Genomic DNA, 21,403 nt, shown 5'->3' with positions numbered 1-21,403 from the left:
CACCTATTGTTGCGAATTTGCATCAAACCGCTTCCGCTCCAAATGCAGACAAAATAGCATCTTTATTCCTCCACTGCCAGTTGATGCACTTTCAATACATACCTCGGAAACTTTTGCAAGCATTCGATTTTCATAGGACCAGTCGGAGACAGAACAACATCCGTTTCATGTGCTATGTATGTGCTATTTTTATTTTTATAAATCTATATTTATGTGCTTTTTTTTAAATAAACGTTCTCAACTTAATTTAGCATCTACTTGAAAGCGGAAAAACATGTTTTAATACTTGAAAACAAATTCAGGCCTCAAAGGGTTAATGTGAATTCTGATTGGTCATACATGATGACCACAATTTGTATTTTTATGCACAATTTGTGAAAATAGATCTCTATTGCTTTGACAGAACCAGATTCATTCTAAAACAAAAAAATCCTTTTAGGAAGCTGATCATGTCAAAATCATCCGATCGTCGGGGACATGATGTGAACCACAATCTCTTTCTCAAGTTCCCTTTTGATTAATCAATCCATACTTCAGTGGTCAAAGTGGGATATTTGTTTATTTTAAGTCCCCACTAACGTGATGCGGGGTATGAGAAAGTTCTAATGTAAACATTAAGATACTCAAAAGATAACATATGCTCATGTACCAGCCCATGTACACGAAATATATCAAGAAGCAGATATGATTCACAATCAAAGTATACAGAGTTTCTTTGACACAAATATTTATTTTATAAATAGTAGGATATTCTTTTTAAAAAAAAGGACAAAAGGTAACTGCAACAAAGAGGGAACACACGACACGCTTAATCAAAAACCTTACCGGTTCTATACAAAAGGGGACAAACAAGGAGACGTTAACATAAGGGACCAGTCAGTCGCACATTAAAAATGCAAATTGTTCCTTTCTTTGCTTCACCCTTGCCTGTTGAACAGTCATCTTACCTGTCTTTTTCTGATGTCCTTTATAATGCATTTAAAGTATTCCTGTTTGGTATAGATTTAGCAAACTTATTGCCAATTTATTGGGTCTCTCCAGTCATGGTGGAGAGAAAGTATTTATTATTTTTGGTTCACTGAAGGACCCAGCCACAGTTACTCATGGTCAGTCATTTCAGTGTTAGCCTCCTGGCTAATGTTTTCTTAGCCTGGCTGCGATCAGCTTCCTTAGCTGACATAAAAAAGGGTTGTCAACACTCATTTTTACTGGGATCAATTGACCTAACCAGCTCTCTCTTTTTCTTCTCTTCTCTCATGCTGGCATAGCAATATTCACTCTGATGTAACAAGCTTAGCACCTAAGGTCACATTGTGCCTGCCCAAGATGTATATTTTTACATTTAAATACAAAATAAAAGGTGGTTGTCATTCCTATTGTTGACCTCAATAGACCCCTAGGTGTGGGTTCCCCAGAAGCCTACCCTTGACCCCAGTATGGACATCATTAAGAGACACAAGGAGCAAAAGTAAACACACAACTCCTACCCACTAAATAGTGGGTCCTGGAGAAAGCTAACTAAGTGGCTACAGCAGAGAGATGAAGAAAGTACCCAACCTACCACATTTCAACAACCGCTATGTGTCTTTTGTGTGAAAAATGTGAAATTGTAATTTACAGTAAAACAGACAGAGGCAGATATTGTTGCTATTCTAAAGAATAAAATGCTTAACCATAAAGTAAAACAGATGAATATGTCATATATCATGAGAAATCTGGAAATACTGAGCTGTGAAACTTCAAATCTACCTTTAATGATGATGGAAGGATTAGATGTTTGACACAATAGGGACTAGTTGAAGATAGTTGGACACTTACTGTATAATTGACAAATGTCTGATGTGATAAAACTAAATTGAGACCTTTTGTGTTTTCTATTCGGCAAGTGGTCTAAAGTAAACGCCTCGCAAGGACAATTCAAACAGGGAAAACAATTCAAATAAGTTATCAAAGTGTTCAATGCAAATTACCTCAGTGTGCACAAGCCTGTGGGATTTATCAACACGGATGTGCTTATGACTGCATGCACACGTGGATAAATATGGATTTCTTTTTAGTGAATAAGATATTACAATTTATTGGTATGACAGAATCTACAACATTTCCTACGCACTGTTGATACATGATGGCCCTTGTCTACTAGATTTGAAGAATTTCTGTCGGAAAAGGGGCAATAGGGATAGGCAAACTTCAGTCTGTAGCAGAGAGGAAATGAGGGCTATTTTGGTTCAGTGATGGGTGATGTTGTGGCCTTGCCCCGCCTCTCCTTTGTGGTGGCCTCCCTCTCTGTGGTTATGTCTCTTGTGCTTCCTGTGCTCCTTCCTGCCCTTGTGGTGGTGGCGCCGGTAACGATGGGCTTGTCGAGCTGATGAAGCAAACAGAGAGTATGTGACAGACAGCAAAATAAAAGAAAGGGCTAATTGTAAATGCAACAACTGTGGCGGTGGCGTAGTGGTTAGATTGCGAACATCGCAGAGGCTGTAGCCCTTGAAGTGAGCGGCCCTAGTTCAAATCTAACTTCTGGCTCCTTTCTTGCATGTCATTTCCCACTCACTCTCTGCTTGATTTCTGACTATCCATTGCCTTCTCTCTCTAAAAAAGGCATAAAAGAATTAGCCAGCTTAAATAAAGATGAAAGTCCTGAGTGGAAAAGTGAACAGAAAGAGAGAGATGAATCACTAACAGGCATCAGAAAGATTCAGACACAGTCAGAGTGGTAAAACCAGGAACAAGTTAAGGAAAAAGAGCAGGGTCAAAACCATATACAGGTTTAACTGTTTCCACCACACAAGGAATCTGTCTTTATCTCACATTTAAGACACTGGGCACTTTCAACAAGAGCATGCTGAGCTACATCCACTCACAGCACTGTTACATTAGGCTGCTCTGCCCTCGTCTTTTGCCAAAAAAAAGACATATTTCAAGTCTTATTTCATGTGATTTTACATGATTAACTATAAATACAATAGCGAAAAAAGCAATTCACAATTTCACAGATACATAATATTTTTTTGTAAAGGAAGATGTTTGGCTTCATATATGGGTTCTCCCATGTTATGCATGGCGATCAGAGGGAAGTGAAATAAACACAGATCAAAATTCCTCACCATTTATTTAAGAAAATCTCCAGATGCTTTTTGCCTGAATTTTTAGTTTTGCCTTTACTGTAACAAAGAGTGTCTGTAGTGCCCTATTTTACACTGGCCACCAGGTGAGTGGCCATCTCAGGCTGCACTGGCCTTTCATTGACTCTTACATGTCAGCTAACTGCAGATACAGCCTCTGATTGGTCAACAGACAAAAACAAGATGGCCAAGCTGAGTTATCTATAACAACAGATATCAGGCTATTCTACTAAAATGTACACAAAAACCATAATGGATTACATTTATTCTTTAGAAGATTGGATTTGGATCGTCACTGAGTTTCCGCTGATCCTCTCAGTAGGATAAACAAAGCCCCTGGATGTCACAGGTGCAGTTTATCACCAGAAACCCGCTGATTGGATGAAAGCTGCAACGCTGTACCATTCAAGTTTGTGCATGTGTGTGTATGATTCAGGCCTGTGTGTGTGAGAAGCATGTTTTTACAATAACAGAGTGCAAACCAGTATTTCCCCTCAGGGATTAGTAAAGAATGAGTGTGAAAATGTGTGAGTTGATGCAGAATCAGAAAAAAATATTTCAAAAGCTTAGGGAGAGGACTGACTGTGGTCAAAGATTGAACCTCAGGAAGACACTTCAACAATTCACAGATTCTTGATCTCCTGTCAGAGGGTGTCAGTCTCCCCCAGCTCTCCCAGGAGACGGCAGGAAAATGTGTAGTAACTCTGAGACAGTACAGTACAGTTCACTCCTGTACCTTCTTTACGAAAGTGATTGTTATTTATGAGCAGCTACTGGCTTTCTTTAATAAACAAAGCTCAAACTCAGCTGCCAACCAGAGAGTAGCTAGCTAAGTAATTCAAATAAATTAGTTTTTATCCCTTCTGGTTTCCAAAGTCCATTTCAGCAATGACAGTTCTACTCCACACAATGTGTATCCAATAATGATTACATTATAAATCACTGGGAGCATCAACTGCATCGGCTATGACAACAGCCAGTCATTTACTATTTCCTGCCTTCAAAATGATACAATAATTTTGTAATTCCAACATATCCTGTTTTGGGTGTATAATTGTCAGACAATGCTTGAGGAACTCTAAGGCATGATTGTCTCAATCGAAATGTAAAAGCAAAACTTTGCTGCTGTTTTTCATTACATCTTTTTTGTGTTGCTCTCCTTTTCTTCTGCTTCGTTGATACAACTGCTAAAGCAGGAATCTGAAATGGCCTTAGTCATGTGCATTTCTTTTGTTTGTAAAAATACTGAATTCTAACTGGGATAAAGACCATGGCACATTTTAATCATCTGAAAATATCGGCAAAACACAATATGAAACCAGAGCAGCACAGTGTGTAATTCCTCTGCGTTGATGAGCTTTTTAAAGCACATGTTAATGATGTTAGACGTTGGCTACAGTTAAGACTGACTAGTTTCATACTTGTTTATACTTTAGCAGAAAATCAGGGTTTGGACAACACCAGAAGGCTTAACGTAAAGTTCAAAATATGTTTGACTAAAAAGTAAAGGATTGTATGAGGTTGTTGTAGGAGTAACATGTTCAGCTTATGATTTTCACGCTCGCCTGGTCTCTTAGTGACTGTTGAAACTGTCTGTGGCTATTTTCACGAAATTAAACCTAAGGGTGCTGCTGAGGAGACGAACAGATCACATGAGGACTTGTGCCAGTGTGCATCAAAGGTGGTGCAACGCTATGCTAGAGATAGAAATAACTTTATTTTAATGCAAGATCAGAGTGGATGCTTGTGGGTTCTGATAACAAACCATCTGCTAAAGCAAACAATTGCTTTAAAGTTAGACACGTCCAAAATAATGTAACATCAAGGGACAATATTTTTTTCAGTTGTTTGCTGAGAATATAAAACAAGATTATACTATATTGATCCCCAGAGAGGAAATTCGGGCGTTAGATATTGAGAAACATTAAGTGCTACTGAAAATAAAACCCACAGATATTAATACAGACTATCCAGAGTTCATTATGCACACATTTAAAAATATAGACGAGAAAATAAGCAAATTAATGTTTACGGCCTACTTTGAGCACACAGCACATTAGTTAACATAGATCCTGCCTGACGGTGCACTTGCACTTCACACTATCCAAATAAGGCCCAAGGACATTAACTATAAGAAGGTTTTTTTTATATAAGAACTCAGTTTTACAACTTATTCAAAACTTGTCACACACAGCTCCAGGGAAGTGTTTTTATTTCTTGTTTTTTAATTTTCCAACCTGCTTTAAAATCATTTTTCTTCCTGACATTGGTCATGATTCTGACCTGTATGCAAATATGTGACAAACATAGGCTCTAATAGGCTCTCAAAGGAGAATGTGATTGTCTAAACTTCAGTGCAAAGTAGGTGCAGCGGCAGCATGGGACATGCCAGGGAGGCATCAACATATATACTAGAACTTAACAACCTGATAAATTTTCTGACCTTGTTTTGCTGAGCATAAGTTTCATTTGCCTCAAGATATACTCTACTTCACTTAAAAGGAGCATTCGGCAGAGGAAATGGAGCTGTGACATGAGATGTACGTGAAGAACTGTTTAAAGACAAGCTGGAGGATCATGGGAGACGAAGCAGAAGGGCTGTGAGCAGCAATGAGTGTATATGGCTGAGTGAAGAGGTTTAGAATAAATCTCTGCTGCTGCAGAGAGCCATGTATAAAGTAAAGTGTGACATACCCAGGATGTTCGCAATCCTCTGAGGGTTCATTCTGTCACTCTCTGTGCTTTAACAAGATGAGCCTGCAACACTTGTCAGCTACTTTACACAACGTTTAAAGAAACATTTTGTCACTTTTATTCCCTTTCTATTTATGACTGCGCGTCATGAATTTCAGATTAAAGAACTGACAGCATGGTGAGGATGTTTTTGCTCGATTTCTCTCCGTGCTTTTTTTTTTCAGTGTTCCTCTTTAATATCCTTCTTATTTATACTTCCTCGTCTTTTTAAAAGTCATCCTGTCCCCCCTGAAGTTGCAGCATACTATATGCCACTCTCTCCCTGCATCTCTCTCCTCCACCAAGTTTTTCTCACCGTTTTCCTTCTTGCAGACATAAGGCAGGTTGTAGTTACAGGGCACATCGTTCCATTTGCCATTCTCATGAGCGATCATAACCACACAGTCTTCTCCTCCAGCAAAGAAGTTGTCTGGCTGGTTCTCCCGCCAGTACTCATATTGCTGCACATACAACAACAGACAAACAATGAGGGAAACGAATACGACACAAGAATTGAAACTTCAACAAAATTGTTTTGATGTTGTCTTGTCATTGATCACATCTGCGACTAATCAATTGTGCAAAAATTGCTCAATCTTCTCTCGTTTCCTCATGGAGTTGTGTAAAGTCTTTGATTTTTTATATATTCATAACTACTAAGACAACCACCCTTAAAAGCAAATCCTGCTTCTGGAAGACAGTCTTACTATATTGTTGAAAAAACGACTTGTTCTTTGCTGCGATACATTGAGCCCCTTCAAACTGATACAGTTTTGTGGATGTTAAACTCCACTGGGAGTCCATTGAGAGACATTTGACTAAGACACTCAACACACACAGCTGCTTCCTCACCAGGTCCATCTTGTCAGTCCAATGAAAGTCATCCTCCACTGTTCGATCATTTAACCCGATCCATGTGTTGTCATGGCTCAGACCTGAATGTGATGCAATGTCAGGAGGATATGAAGACAAAGAAAAAAATATGAATAACTCCCAGAGAGTAGCTCTTCTAGAAGAACCAAAAACACATATAACTGCTTTATTTTTCAGGAGTACTGCCCTGGCCTTGTGAATTAACCTTTACTGTAAAATCAGTAGAATGCTCATTAATGGTACAACTTTAAGATCATGCTTTCTCTCTAACCTCAGCTGGGATATGAAGAAATACGTTGTTGTTTCATTGCTTACTCTCATGCAGAGATGATGAAAATCCTGGTTGTGTTATAAGGAGACATAATTAATTAAACCGCAAGCGGTGATGTAAGGCCCGCATGTCGGGGTGTGTTGCGACCATGGGAGTGCAACAGGGAGACGTGGCCAAGCAGCAGGCCTGAAAGTGTGATTTGTGTAAAAGTGAAAGTTTGAAAGTACACTGAGGCCACACCCTTTTGTGTAAATCGTGCAGAGCACAACAGGAGATCTTAAACATCTATTCAACAACATGTGTAATGGAATTTCAATTATGGTGCATCTGAATAACATTATTAGCAGGCCCATTAATCTTATTTAATGCCCCTGATCTGTTATTGCATATCTGGAGATGAACTATCTTTGAGGAAATTGAAACACACTTTGGAAAACTGAGCTTGTGTAGAAGAAAATTGGCAATAGGCATAGTTCTGAGTTCATAGTTCTAGAGTTCAATTTCAGAAACAGAATTTTGATCAGTGGCTCTAAACTGGTGATATGACCTAAATACTAAACATGCTGCTGTGGAGCTGTGCAAGCAGTTCAAATGTTAAGAAAGAGAAGTTGAGGGTTTGTGAGCTCCCTAAGAAGTCTATGATGATCCAAAAAAAGAGTCTCTTGCTTCTCTCGTGTGCTTTCGTGGTTCATACTGTATGTGCAAATATCTTGGTGTCTTGCTTGATGACTCCCTCGCCTTCAAGCTCCATATTGACAATCTTGTGAAGAAACTGAAACTTAAATTGGGTTTCCTCTTCCAAAACATTTTTTTTCTCTTTTGAAGTGATAAAGCGGCTTGTCACTGCAACTTGCTTTTAATCTGTTTTAGATTATGGAGACGTGATATATGAATGTCTCAGCTAAGTGCCTAAGATCGTCCACTCCGCACCTTCAACATGGAACATGCTGCAAAAAGACGACCTCCTCTAGAGGACGAAATGCAACGTTGGCTATTGATAGCCAACGTCGCATTTCCTTTAGTGGACATGATGAATGGAGTTGCCTCACTGTGGGGAGTTGTGCTTGGCCTCAGCACAACCTTACAAAGCTACTATGGTTTGTTTCCAGAAAATCTCGGAGAGCAGTTATATGACCTTTGGGGGTAATTGTAACTATTCCAGCTACTTAAAAATTCCTGCTGTTTAATAGGTTTATAAAAAATACATTTGTACAGGCTGCACTACCACTGCCAAGTTGCTTTCCCACAAACATCCACCCACCTCTGATAAAGTTCTGCTCAGCTATGCTGTGGATGCTGGCCAGGTGTCCGCTGTGCTCCCTGCAGTCCTTCTCGGCGTCCTCCCAGGTGTGTCTCCGGCTGAAGTGCCTGTAACAGTGGCCGTGGAACTTCTTCCATGTGTGCTCACAGCCCTTAGTTTCTGCAGGTTTAAGATAAGGAGAGGGTCAGTGAAAACTACATGAAAGAAAAACTGTTAAAATCCACATTCAAAAGATATATTTGAATATCAGCATTGTGTGGAATAGAAAGAGTAGTTTTAGGACAAAAAAAACAAACAGATTTTTAAACCTTATGAAAATGATTAAATGTGTTTGTCGATGTGTGTCAGCTTAGGCCTCTGCAGTTTTCCCTTATCCCCCTTGTACCTTTCTCTCCCTCCCTGCAGTATTAGGATCAGATTTATTCTCGAACAAATTTGAAGCAGCATCAGTAAATTGGGTTGTGTGGGGCTCTGCTGCAAAGGGATGCAGTTTAAGCTGTGAAAAAAGACTAGGACAGGAGAGGAGACCATTATGAAAGCCCTTTTAGACTGTGGTATAAGGGCCTTGAAACCTTTACTGCATTGAAGTGCTTTTCATACTCCAAAGCTGTCCTTTGTAGTTGAGGAAAAATTAAGTCCAATGCGCTGTTTCATAACTAGGCTGCCTACTCAAGTGAAGCAACCTTTCCACAAAAACCCTGTGACATGAAGTAGCATGTCACAATGTACTTTTACTGTTTGCTCAAATGGTTATTTCCTCCGACATGTCCAAAAAGAGCTTGGTTGGTAGAGCCAACACCCTATGATCAGAGGCAACAGTCCTTTATGCATATGGTTGCTGGTTCAAGTCCCAATCCTGCCAGTATTATGTGCATGTTACCTCCAACCTATCCCCACATTTCCTTTATCCCTCAAGCTGTCCAATCACATAAAGGCAAATGCCCCAAAAATACTCAAAATAAGTCTCTACATGTTAGCTGCAGAGAGAAACAAAAACATTAAAGAGTGATGTTGTATTAGAGAAATGTAAAAGTATTTGTCTAATTCTGTCAGCTTTGTCAGTCAATTTGAAATTCATCACTGGACTACTGTCATTGTAAAATCATCAAGTCTCACATATAGGAAATTACGGATGCCTTTTGTGAGTTACAAAAGAAAACAAGATCAGGGACATGTAGCATAGTTATTCATGTTTGTAATGCCTGTTAATGCTACAGTGTGCTAGGTGTCAGAAAAGGAAAGTGATCGCACCATACCAAAACAGGCTTTCGTATTTATACATTTCCACAGGAATAACTCACACGGAGGGAAATGTTTGGCTCTTGAAAAACCGGAAAAAAATTTTTTCAGAAAACCCAGCTTTCAACATACTAAAACAAATCAGTAGAGAGATTAAATTTAGCACTTTGTCCACATAGTTGATGTTGCAGATGATATGTTAGGGTTGAGGAACAAATGCTCAATATATTTTTTATACATTGATTCTATTTATAATGGGGTTTTTATTTTTCCCTAAACGTTGCCATTGTAGTTTTACTACTAGCCTGGTAATGCAAAATCTATTAAACTGACCTTGATGACTAATGGCTTATCCACAAAAGGTGTGCTCCTGGGCAACACATCAACACAAGTGGACATTAATATTATGAAATAAGCTTTATCACTCTATGGAAAATTGAGAATATAAATCTGCATTAGTTTAATAAAAAATATGACACACTAAAATATGTTCTTGTCATTTTTCTGACAAACCAAATTCACATTATGTGTCCAAAATAGCTGTCATAAACTTAAACAGCAGACATTAGGCATGATTTTTCTACATTAAAACAGTTTTGCTTTAGTTATACTAGTTTAGGCTTCAATGGAAGGGTCCTTTCCTTGAACGTGAGAATTTGTCCTGTATTTATTCTGTAACCTAGGAGCAGTTCAATAAGGACTACAGGCTTTGTTAATAGGGAGCCTGCTCTGCCAAGCTAAAACAGTGCCCTAACTATTTAGCTTTTTAGACCCCCTGAATGATGAGCTTTGTGCCTGTGCTGCTATTTTCCCTCCTCCCAATGTGGCTATTTGACATGATATGATAGATGAAAGCTGTCCAAAAAGAGAGTAAGAGAGAGAACAAGATATTAACAGAGACAGTGAAATATGCAGATTAGGGAGAGACGTTAACCAATTTGAGCATGCGAGGAGTATTTGAGAATTGCTGTGGTCTTTCATCATATTTTATTCACATGTTTTGTTTCTCTTCTGAACTGGTTTGGTTTAGTTCAGCTAAGAGTGACAGTTTCTTCAAAAACTCTGTCTAATGAAGCATCTTGCATGGGAACACATGACTCCCTTATCTCCACTGCCTGTTAGTTAAGAGGGACAGTTGGCAAGCACAACAGTTTATGAACAGAGAGTGATGCTTGGTTGTTTTTTCAAAGAACACATTCGGCCAGGCTTAGAAGCTTCCGGGACATTTTATGTGTGAAGTTGTATGTTGTGTGTGTGTGTGTGTGTGTGTGTGTGTGTGTGTGTGTGTGTGTGGGTGTGTAGGTGTGTGTGTGTGTGTGTGTGTGTAGGTGTGTGTGTGTGTGTGTGTGTGTGTGTGTGTGTGTTTGCTCAACAAAGTTTCTGTGTGAACTTCTGTAGACAAATATTGTGGAGCTAAATTAAGAAGCTCCAGGTCCCTCTCTACTCAGTCTTGGCTAAGTCTTGAAAACTCATTAAAATGCATAAATCTTGAAAAGCATTAAAAGCCTCTAAAGACCCAGAGGGTAAACAAAAAAAAAACAAATTTATGCTTAGCTTTCTGCCGAATGAGTCACCAAATTCCACAGCAGCAGGAAAGACAGAGATAGAAATGAGAGCATCACAGTCAATCTGGTGAGCTTGTAGTTGCATTCCCTCTTAGCCTCTCTGTGAACTCTAAAAGCAGATTCTGAGTTGTGTTGTTTTTAGGCCTTAGGGTGGACAATGGGTCCCTATGGGGCTGCTGTGGGTATCTCGGACTATCAAATGATGTATGTGCAAAGGTGCATGAATTAAATATAAAATCACAAGAAAGAAGGTAATAAAATATAGGCCTAAATAAATAAAGAAAATGAGAATGGAGGGAAGTTGTATGTGCTCTTATACATTTTGAGGACCTTAACAAAGCTCTTTTACAAAAAGGAAGAAAGTAAAACAGCATGTAAAAATATTGTGACTTTTAAAATGTGTTCAGTTCTAGAGCCACTGGCTGATAAATTTTGCATAATGCAACTAAGTATCATCTCTGTAACTCGCAGAAATATAATCAAACGTGATGACGTAGTTGAGCTTTTTCACGGGTTTACATAAAAATACAGATATGAGGTTTATTCCATTGTTGATGTGTTTCTGTGGGTGATACTGCGTCAAACTTCTGAAGTTCAGCAAACCAGAAAGTGCACTGCAGCAAACAAAGAAGAGAGATAATTTCTTGCTCTTTCAAAATGTCCAGCGCTTTCAATCTCCTATTTCCTTTTATTGATCGCTCTTCCCTCAGAGTCCAGAGCAGCGCTGTTAAAAGCAGAAACAGACACTGAAGCCAGACACATAAAAGACAAATATTCAGAGTCACAACTCTTCTGATTATGGAAGCCAAAGGTGGAGCAAACTAGTTGAAAATCGGCCTCATTTTTATGTAATTCAGAGCCATTGCCATCTGCTTTTCTTTCATCTAAAAAATGTCTGCTTAATCCAACCCCTCCTTATGTATCCCAAATGTTGTTTTATTTTCATTCTTGTCTTGAAAATCCTTTAAAATTGTGCTTTTTAGATGATGTATTGGATTTTAAATGTAGTATTCCCCATTGCTGGCTAGAAAAGAAAGAACAAGTATTGATATATTCCTGTTGTCTTCTTATCAAATGGAGACAATTATTTAAAATTTTAAATGGAGAAAACGCTGATCTAATATAAAAGTTAGTTTTCAAAAACTAAAAATCAATAAAGAAATTCAATAGTTTGGGTAAAATCCTTTTTTTTTTTCTTCTTCGAACCATCACAACCTGCAGAGTGTTTCTACAAGCATTACCTCTCTCACAGGTAGCTCCTCTGTAGCTGGGCAGACAAAGACAGACAAAGGAGTTGATCTCATCGATGCAGGTTCCTCCATTCTGACATGGATTAGACTGGCAGTCATCAATGTCTGGAAGGAGACAAAGAGATTAGAGGGAGACAGCACACATTGCTAATCCTCATGTCTTGCTGTAAACTATACGTTGGAATCAAATATGTCTTCTTGCGTCCTAGATTTCTTATTTAAATGTTTGCACGCAACTTACACAATCACAATGATATTAAAATAAAAAAAAACTCTAGGAGGATGGATGAACGTTTTTATTCAAGGGAAAATGTTGACTAATGATCTGGATCTGGGGGCCAAGTCTTTAAAAACTGCAGCAGGTTGGTAATCGAGTTAGTCCACTTGGCAAAAGTTCGAGGCAGGCGAGGGGAGAGGAAGGACAATAAACATGAATGGGAGGCTGGACAGAAACGTGAGGAAGGAGAGCTGCTTAAAAGCAGCAAATCATGGTTTGAAGGAGAGAAATAAAAGCAAGAGTGTTGGGACGGAACGATAGAGTGAATTGGTGTAAAATGAAAGCAGATTTGCAGGCAGACAGTGTTTAGGGAGGAAAAGTCTGTTTGGTTTAAACAGTTTGACAGCCTCATTGCCAGTGCACTGGCTGATATTAAAGCCTGGATTAGAGACAGCCAGAGGAGTCAAAGAGAAATCATGTAATTTATGGTTTTATGTATCTCTGCATATCCATGTTTTAAAAGTCAGTCTGTTGGTCTGGCTCATGATTGGAAGGGAAAATAAATAAAAACAGGGATAGCAAAAGAGACAGGGCAGAAAGTAAGGGTTTAAAAACATAAAATCTTAATAGGTACATATGGGAACTTTTTTAAATTTGTGAACACATAACAGGGAAAATCCCATATGATGTCAAAGTGGTGACATCAGGGATATCTCAGCATGAGCTTTTTATTACAGAAGGCCTGAATCCAAGAATGAACCACTGACAAACTTTATGTTATACAAAATTTTGTTTGACGAATGATAGAAACTGTAATTTCCCCTCCATATACACTGTGAAATGACAGATGAGCAGTTTGTCAGAACACATGTCTTTCTTTCTTTTTTTTTTAAAGAGAGAAAATAAAATAGCTATTGGACTGGTCTGATCCAGCATCTGGCTTCATAAAACATTGAAGCTCTGAGGATAGCAGTCAAGAAAGGCCCAAGGTGCGGCCCAGTAAAAAGGCAATGGGTCATGTAGGTTATTGTTCGACTGGAGCCACACACCACCAGGAGACGGAGTTTTGTTCAATTAAATCTTTTATTTTAACATATATTACTCTTCAGTTGAACTGCTGATTGCCATGGTTCTAAAGGAAAAATAAATGAATTCATTACAGTATTTATTCAAACAAATCATATGCACAATCTTCAAATTAAGTACTTCAGTTGTCTAATAATTGTCAGTCAAATAATAAATGTCATTCCTTTAAACAATCCAAATTAGAAAGAAATCTTTTACTCACATTGGTCGTGGTCAAAAGACACATGGCAAACAGCAGTCCATTATAGAAATGTTTGTGAACAAAAAGGAAGAAGAGCTTCTTCTGACCCCTATTTATAGGTGAGGAGGGTCTGACCTTTACAACTATAAACTGCAAGGCGTCTCCTTGTGGTGTGGAGGGGAATTGATCTGCAGTTTCTTACAGCCGCCCCCGGATTTGTGTAGCAAATACGTTTTACTTTGTTCCTTCATCCAGGACTTCAGGGAGTGAGATTAATCTTGAAACAGGGCGTGTGTATTCTCGACCCTGAATTATTACCTTTGCACTGCGAACGTTTCCATCCCTACCAGGGTAGGTTTCAGATATCCTTCCAATAGGCCATGATGCTCGTGGATGTTGGGGGTCAACTATCAGTACTACCTGACCTGAATTCAGGTTCTCCTTGTCAGTCTCCCATTTTTGTCTGGTTTGAAGATTTGGTAGGTAGTAACGAATAAAGGCTGTCCAGAAGTTGTCAGCTAAGATCTGACTGTGCCGCCACCTTCTCCTGCCAAGGAGTTCACTTTTGCAGTATATTGCTTGAGGAAGAGAAGAGTCTGGTCGCCCCATCAGCAACATATTTGGAGTAACTGGATTAGGATCAGAGGAAATATATCCGAGAGGTTTTGAATTCAGAATGCCTTCTACTTCAATCAGCACTGTGTGTAGGACTGTCTCTGTTACTGCCTGGTTTCCCAGTGCGACACGGAGTGCCATTTTTATTGATTTTATCTCTCGTTCCCAGCTTCCGCCAAAATGTGGGGCTGATGGAGGATTGAATTGAAAGTGAACTTGTGCATGGGCCAGTTCCTGCTTCAAGTCCGGTGCCATGTCCTGAAAGGCATTTTGTAACTCGGCCTCTGCTGCTCTGAAGTTAGTCCCACAGTCAGAGAGGAGTTTGTGCGGTTTCCCTCTGCGGGATACAAATCTTCTGAAGGCCATTAAGAAGGAATCTGTGTCCATACTGTCTAGAAGCTCCAGATGTATACAACGTGTTGTTAAGCATTTGAAGAGTATTCCCCACCTCTTCTCTGTGCGGCGGCCAATCTTAACCATGAAAGGCCCAAAACAGTCCATGCCTGTGGACCAGAAAGGGGGTTTAAACAGTCTTAGACGAGCTGGAGGAAGGTCTGCCATTTTGGGGATGACTGGATTAGCTCTCCATCTCTGACATTCTTTGCACTGATGTTGATGTTGGCGGATGGCTTGACGAGCACGTAGGATCCAGTACCTGCGTCTTATTTCTCCCAGGACCCGCTCAGGGCCTGGGTGGAGCAGTTTCTCATCAAAATGTTTGATAATGAGTTTGGTTATGGGATGTTTTGGATCCAATATAATTGGATGGATATTGTCAGGGTCAAGGGTCTCCACTCTTCGAAGTCGTCCTCCGACTCTGATGAGACCAAGATCTGGGTCATATTCAGGAGACAGTGGGAGTAGTTTGCTACTCTTTGGTATGAATTTACCAGCTTTGAGGTTGTTGAATTCCTCTGCGAAACATTCTGACTGCGCCCTTTGCAGAAGATGCCTTTCTGAGTCTATGTAGCATTGGGCTATGTTTGTGGTTTTATCTGCTGTACCATAGAGCTGATCCTTTGTCTCATTTACCAGATCCTCCCAGCTGTGGTAACTGCTCAAATCTCGGAGATTTATGTCATCTGCCATTACTGTACCGCAGAACATGGACTTTCTCAGCTCCCCAGCAGTTTCTAAATCAGCTGGTACACAGGGATTGGCTGGCCAACAACTAGGGTCAAGCGAGAGGAATCGAGGGCCTTGACTCCACCTATTTTGCTGAGAAAGCTCAAGGAGGGTTTTGCCTCGTGTTAGGTCATCAGCTGAATTACTCTTTGAATCAACATATTTCCAATTTCTTGGGTCAGTTAGGGTCTGAATCTCAGCTATTCTTGTGCCAACAAACACCTTGTACCGACAGGAGTCAGATGTTAACCATGATAGGACTGTGGTCGAATCTGTCCAAAGGGTTACTGACTGGATTGGAATGGTGAGTTCAGAACTGAGAAGGTTAGCCAGCTGAGCTCCAGATAGAGCTGCACATAGTTCGAGGCGAGGGATGGATAGCTGGCGTTTAGGGGCTATACGAGACCTGGCCATGATAAAGCTGATCTGGGTTTGACCATGGTCGTCCTTAGTCTGAAGGTAGGCCACTGCACCATACACTCGCTCAGAGGCATCGCAGAATACATGCAAATGGATTTCATTTGTCGCTGCATTTGTACAAGGAGGCAGATAACAGCGCGGGAAGTTAATGTCGGGCAGATTTCGAAGCTCCAACTCCCATGCTTGCCATTTCTCCAACAAGCTCTTGGTTTTGATAATGCTATCCCATCCTCTTTCCTGCTTCCACAGATCCTGTACTAGGATCTTTGCACGGGTTGTGAAGGGGGTCAGGTAGCCTAAAGGATCATATTGGCTTGCAAGTACCTTGTAAATATTTCTCATTGTAGGTTGATGGTAGGTGATGGATCTGTTCTTATAGCCCAGCCTGTCAGTGAGACAATTCCATTGGAGGCCTAGTGTCAGCTCTTTGGGGTCTTCATTTCCTGAAAGCCACAATTCACTAGTTTTGGACTTTGCATCTGGTGGGAGATGTTTTATTACATTTGGATCATTACTTGCCCATTGTCTGATGTCAAACCCACCATCAGCCAGTAGTGGTCTCATCTTATTGATGAGTGACATGGCTTCTTGAGAAGAAGGGAAACTTTGGAGGCAGTTATCAACATAAAAACAGCGTTGGACAGACTGAAGGACCTCCTCATTTCCATCACAGTGGTCGTTAACATGTTTGTGTACTGCATAAGTCGCACAGCATGGGCTACAGGTTGTTCCAAATGGCAAAACCTGCCATTCATACACAGTAGGCTCCTGGTCAAGCTGCATCCCTCTCCATATGAATCGCAGTAAAGATTTGTCCTCATTCAGAAGGTGTACTTGATGGAACATACTCTTGATATCTCCACAGATCGCTATTGCTTGTTGGCGGAATCTTAATAGGACTCCAATGAGAGAGGGACCTAAGGTTGGGCCAGGCAGAAGACATTTGTTCAAATTCTGTCCCATGTATTCAAAGGAGCAGTCAAAGACCACTCTGTGTTTGTTGTTATGTTCAACCATGTGGTGTGGAAAATACCAAGTTTCTTGTGGCTGGTCAACCTGCTCATGGGGAATCCGTTGGACAAAGCTGGCCTCCACGAGCTTGTTCAGTTCCTCTTGGTATTTTTCTGACAGTTTTGGATCTTTGGACAGACGCCTTTCTGTCCCATAGAGGCGTGGCAGTACAGCTTCCTTTGGGGCTTTAAAGACAGGAATGTTAGGGGCTCTTAGCAGTGGAGTGGCATAGCGCATTACACCATCTATGTCTACTCTAATTGTCTTAGACTGGAGTAGATCAAGAGCTAGCTTATCTTGCTTTGACCTCGTGGCTGTTTTTTCACTCACATGGGCAACATGTCAATTTGCCAGAGTTTTTCAACATTTTTGAGTAGTTCACTTTTAAGGCAAGTAAGAGTGCAGTAGTTTTGAGTTGGAAGTAAGCTGGCTGGCCCCTGGAGAGCCCATCCCAGTTTGGTGTGTACTGCCAATGGACCACCTGGTGGTCCCACACATATTGGCTCAGTGGCTGTAATGAGGTGAGCATAGTCTGAGCCAATCAGGACAAGAGGGCGAGCATGATCAATTGGCTGTAATGGAATACCTTTAAGATGGTGATATCGCTCTTGAAGTTGATTCACAGGGTAGGTGTGCTCCGACAGTCCAAGATTTCCTGCAGTGAATGCTCCAATGATAACATGCCTTTGAGTTGGCTGGTTTACAGGGGAAATTTCAAAAGATACAGAGGCTCCTTTAACCTGCACTACGTCCTGTCTGACTGTACGGAGTGAGATGGTTCTAGGTTGAGTTCTAAGGCCCAGGCATTGGACCGCTTGAGAGAGAAGAATAGATCTATCTGCACCATCATCAAGGATTGCATGAGTAACGAGGGTTCTTTCTCCATTGTGAAGGCAGACATTGACTACTTTCAACATGACTCTATGGGAATGGTTGGGTTGGTCCATATAAAGAAGCTCTGAGGGAGATGACGTTAACATCACGGTGGCTGCTTTGGTTGTATTGAAGTCATGGAGAATAGTCAGGTGAACTTCTTTACAGATGTTACATGGCCTCTTTAAGGTGCATTTGTCCATTTTGTGCATTCTCCCACATTTAGTGCATCTATCCTTCTCTCTGATCCATTTCAAAATGTCATCTTTGGAAAGCTGTTTGAAGTCTGTGCATAAACCTAGGAAATGGTCTCTGACATTACAGTAGGGACAGTAGGGCAGAGGTTTATCATTTACCTTCACTTTGGTGTTGAGTCCATGTATCCTGTCCTTCGTTGACATTGTTGATGAGTAGACAGTGGAGACCTGTCTAGGGGGCTGTCGTACCTTCCTTGTTTGTGGGTTTTCCTGTTTGTGAAGTTCAACAGCTCTTTCTGATATTCGTTTGGCTCTCGATTTTGACTGTAGCCAGGTTGAAAGGTCAAGGAGGGAGTATGTTTGGTTGGCCTGTCCAGTCAGTATGCCACGGTGGATACAGTGCTCAACAAATCCATCTCTGTACTGCACAGGGAGTTTACTGAGGAGTCTGTCAACATGAGATCCACATCTTAGTTCAGAGCCATCAGGACCTTCTAAGGACAGCAGCATTCCTACTAGAGCATGCACAGAAAGGGAGAAATCATCAAAGGCTTCTACATTACCAATGTGAATAATGTGAGAGTTTAAGATTGCTCCAATTTCACTCTGAACTAGCAGCCTTGGCTGACCATATTTCTCTTGGAGTGCTAGGAGAGCTGTGGAATATGGTCTTGGATCATGCATGCTGGATCTGGCCAATTTGTGGGCTCCTGGGTGCTGAAGATGATCTAAGAGGATCTGATATTTATACTGCTCCGTAAGATGTGGGTGACTTCCAAGGAGGTTATCAAGAGCCATTTTCAGGAGGGCAAAATCACTTTCCCGACCACTTTTAAACACAGGAAGTGATGGCCTTGGTATTCCATAGGCAGAAGCAATAAACAGATCCATAATATTGGGCATTTGACCTTGTAAGGGTGCAGATTGTGGCTCCTGGGATAACACCACTGGCATTGTTGGTAGACTGTTAGGGCAAGTGGGCTGCTTGGTACCAGGCATGGGCTCTGTATAATTAGTGGTTTTGACAGGAACTGGAGGTGCAGGCAATGGTCGAGTAAACAGAGCTGAGTGGGTCACCTTAGTATGTTCACTGGGAAAGGGTGTAACATGGACAGAGGCAGCAGAGATGGACAATGGTTCAACTTCACTAGCAACTGGGGCTGATGAGGGAGAGTCAGCATACATGAAGTTTGAGGGGGCAGGAGTGAAAATTCTGGAGGGAGGTAAATCATAAAAGGAAGAGGTGGCTCCATTTCCTCGAGGAGAATGGAGAGTCTGGGGAGCATGTGAAAAGGCCCCTCCAGTCTGACCGTCTTCAAAGAGATTCTGTTTCACAAAACTAGAAACGAGCTGTGCTGACTCAAGGTCCTTTTCTTTCATACGAATTCTTCGGTTCATGTCAACTTGTCTGACAATTCTCTCTCTCTCCTTATGTGCTTCTTCCTGCTTCTGCTGAGCAGCTTTGGCTTTCTCATCAATTAATTTACACTGTTCATCAAGCTCTGAATCCTCCTGTCTTTGTCTTTTAAGCTCCTCCAACTCGTCCCTTACTTCCTTCTCCTTGAGAATGCTGGCTTGAAGATCGCTCAAAATTGAAGATCGGCTACTCCTGGAATGCATACTACTCCGAGAGCTTACAGGGAAACTAAAGGCTGACTTGGAGTGATGAGTCTTCTTGATGTGTGAACTATGTGAGCCATGGGACAGTGTGGAGGCCTTCTGCTTGGGCATGTCAACTCCATAATAATCAGGGGGTTGTCTAATTCTTTTAGGTCTAGCCCCAGGGTCATGTGTTATGGACCTTGTAAGAGGTTTAACTGATAATTTACAAGTTTCTGATGGTAAAGGGACTTCTTCAGGATAGGTTGGCAATAATGGCTCAGATAAGTGGCTAGGCTCGGTTTGTTGAGTTGGTTGAGATGGATTAGATGATTCTTGAGACAATTCGGGGGTGGCCTCATCCTTGTGAGGCTGGGTTAAGTCTGCTACACCTTGGGCTCCATCCGTGTGCTCAATAGAAAGAGCCTGGCCTTCATCTGTGAGTTCATCAGTCTCCTCCATTCCAGCAGTCTATCTCTCAGAAACTTAAGGTCACTGTGTGGAGTGTGGCTCAGTCTCCGGCTCGAAGGACCATTTGTAGGTTATTGTTCGACTGGAGCCACACACCACCAGGAGACGGAGTTTTGTTCAATTAAATCTTTTATTTTAACATATATTACTCTTCAGTTGAACTGCTGATTGCCATGGTTCTAAAGGAAAAATAAATGAATTCATTACAGTATTTATTCAAACAAATCATATGCACAATCTTCAAATTAAGTACTTCAGTTGTCTAATAATTGTCAGTCAAATAATAAATGTCATTCCTTTAAACAATCCAAATTAGAAAGAAATCTTTTACTCACATTGGTCGTGGTCAAAAGACACATGGCAAACAGCAGTCCATTATAGAAATGTTTGTGAACAAAAAGGAAGAAGAGCTTCTTCTGACCCCTATTTATAGGTGAGGAGGGTCTGACCTTTACAACTATAAACTGCAAGGCGTCTCCTTGTGGTGTGGAGGGGAATTGATCTGCAGTTTCTTACAGGTCAGCTTTTCCCCATGGACCAAAGAAAAATGTTGTCCTTCTGACACCAGAGGACTGTGGTTACTTCTTTACATTTCTGAGATTTTACTATTCTACAATTCATTTAGCAGACAATTTTATCCAAAGCAACATACTTCAAAGTAAATACAACACAAGCAAGTACCAAGAAATAAAGAAACAATGTCAGTAAGTGCAAACAAACAGCTCTAAGTCTGATCGAACACAGGTGCTGCCAGGCAGTGCTTAGAAGCAAAGCAAAAAAATTGTGAATCCTTTAAATTCTAGCCCTGGTGTTTGGGAATGCCCAGGAGAACAGCTCGTTCACCATTTATAACTGAGTGCAATCAGTCATTTTATGGTTATGGATTCTTGTGGGTTTAACAAGAAAGATGAATGAGGCCAGCAGAGAGAGAGAGAGATAGAGACAGAGAGAGAGAGAGAGAGGGAGAGAGAGAGAGAGAGAGAGAGAGAGAGAGAGAGAGAGAGAGGGAGAGAGAGAAAGAGAGAGAGAGAGAGAGAGAGAGTGAGAGAGTCCTTTCAGAGTCGTAAAGGCTGGAAGGGAAGAATCAATATTTCAGCCAATAACTAAAACATGGTATATCATTTTGGTAAAACGTACTGCATTGTTACAGAAGAATGTCTCACGCTGCCTGCCACCTGCTATATTGCTGCCATCACATATTAATAACTATACATCATGAAAAGTCGATTTTCAATCTTATAATCAGAAGCAGAGAACATTCTGTGCTGAAAAGTGTGAAGAGAATGGGAGC

The 21,403-nt window shown here is 40.8% G+C and overlaps 2 protein-coding genes across 2 annotated transcripts in view; both read right to left on the bottom strand.

Annotated features, from left to right (window-relative positions):
- Window positions 1–1,734: 1,734 nt before the first annotated feature.
- Window positions 1,735–21,403, bottom strand: part of LOC306828257 (aggrecan core protein-like) — a 39,637-nt gene continuing 19,968 nt past the window's right edge. The window contains exons 4-8 of the mRNA XM_079350596.1: window positions 12,309–12,422; window positions 8,264–8,422; window positions 6,711–6,793; window positions 6,175–6,319; window positions 1,735–2,365 (exon numbers count right to left, since the gene is read on the bottom strand). Of these exons, the coding sequence (XP_079206722.1) occupies window positions 2,229–2,365; window positions 6,175–6,319; window positions 6,711–6,793; window positions 8,264–8,422; window positions 12,309–12,422 (638 nt within the window). The 3' untranslated portion in view covers window positions 1,735–2,228. The remainder of the gene's footprint in view (window positions 2,366–6,174; window positions 6,320–6,710; window positions 6,794–8,263; window positions 8,423–12,308; window positions 12,423–21,403) is intronic.
- On the bottom strand, window positions 17,883–20,628 carry LOC306828525 (uncharacterized protein; the record flags this gene model as incomplete). Its single annotated transcript, XM_079351042.1, has 3 exons — window positions 20,448–20,628; window positions 18,202–20,291; window positions 17,883–17,930 (listed from the first exon to the last, which is right to left on the bottom strand). The coding sequence occupies exons 2-3, from the start codon at window positions 20,101–20,103 to the stop codon at window positions 17,883–17,885; spliced, it is 1,950 nt and encodes a 649-aa protein (XP_079207168.1). The 5' UTR covers window positions 20,104–20,291; window positions 20,448–20,628.

Source organism: Symphodus melops (assembly GCF_947650265.1).
Source record: "Symphodus melops genome assembly, chromosome: 8".
In the NCBI taxonomy this organism is placed as follows: Eukaryota; Metazoa; Chordata; class Actinopteri; order Labriformes; family Labridae; genus Symphodus; species Symphodus melops.
The sequence above is the reverse complement of the archived record's forward strand: the minus strand, read 5'-3'. Positions and strand labels throughout refer to the sequence as shown.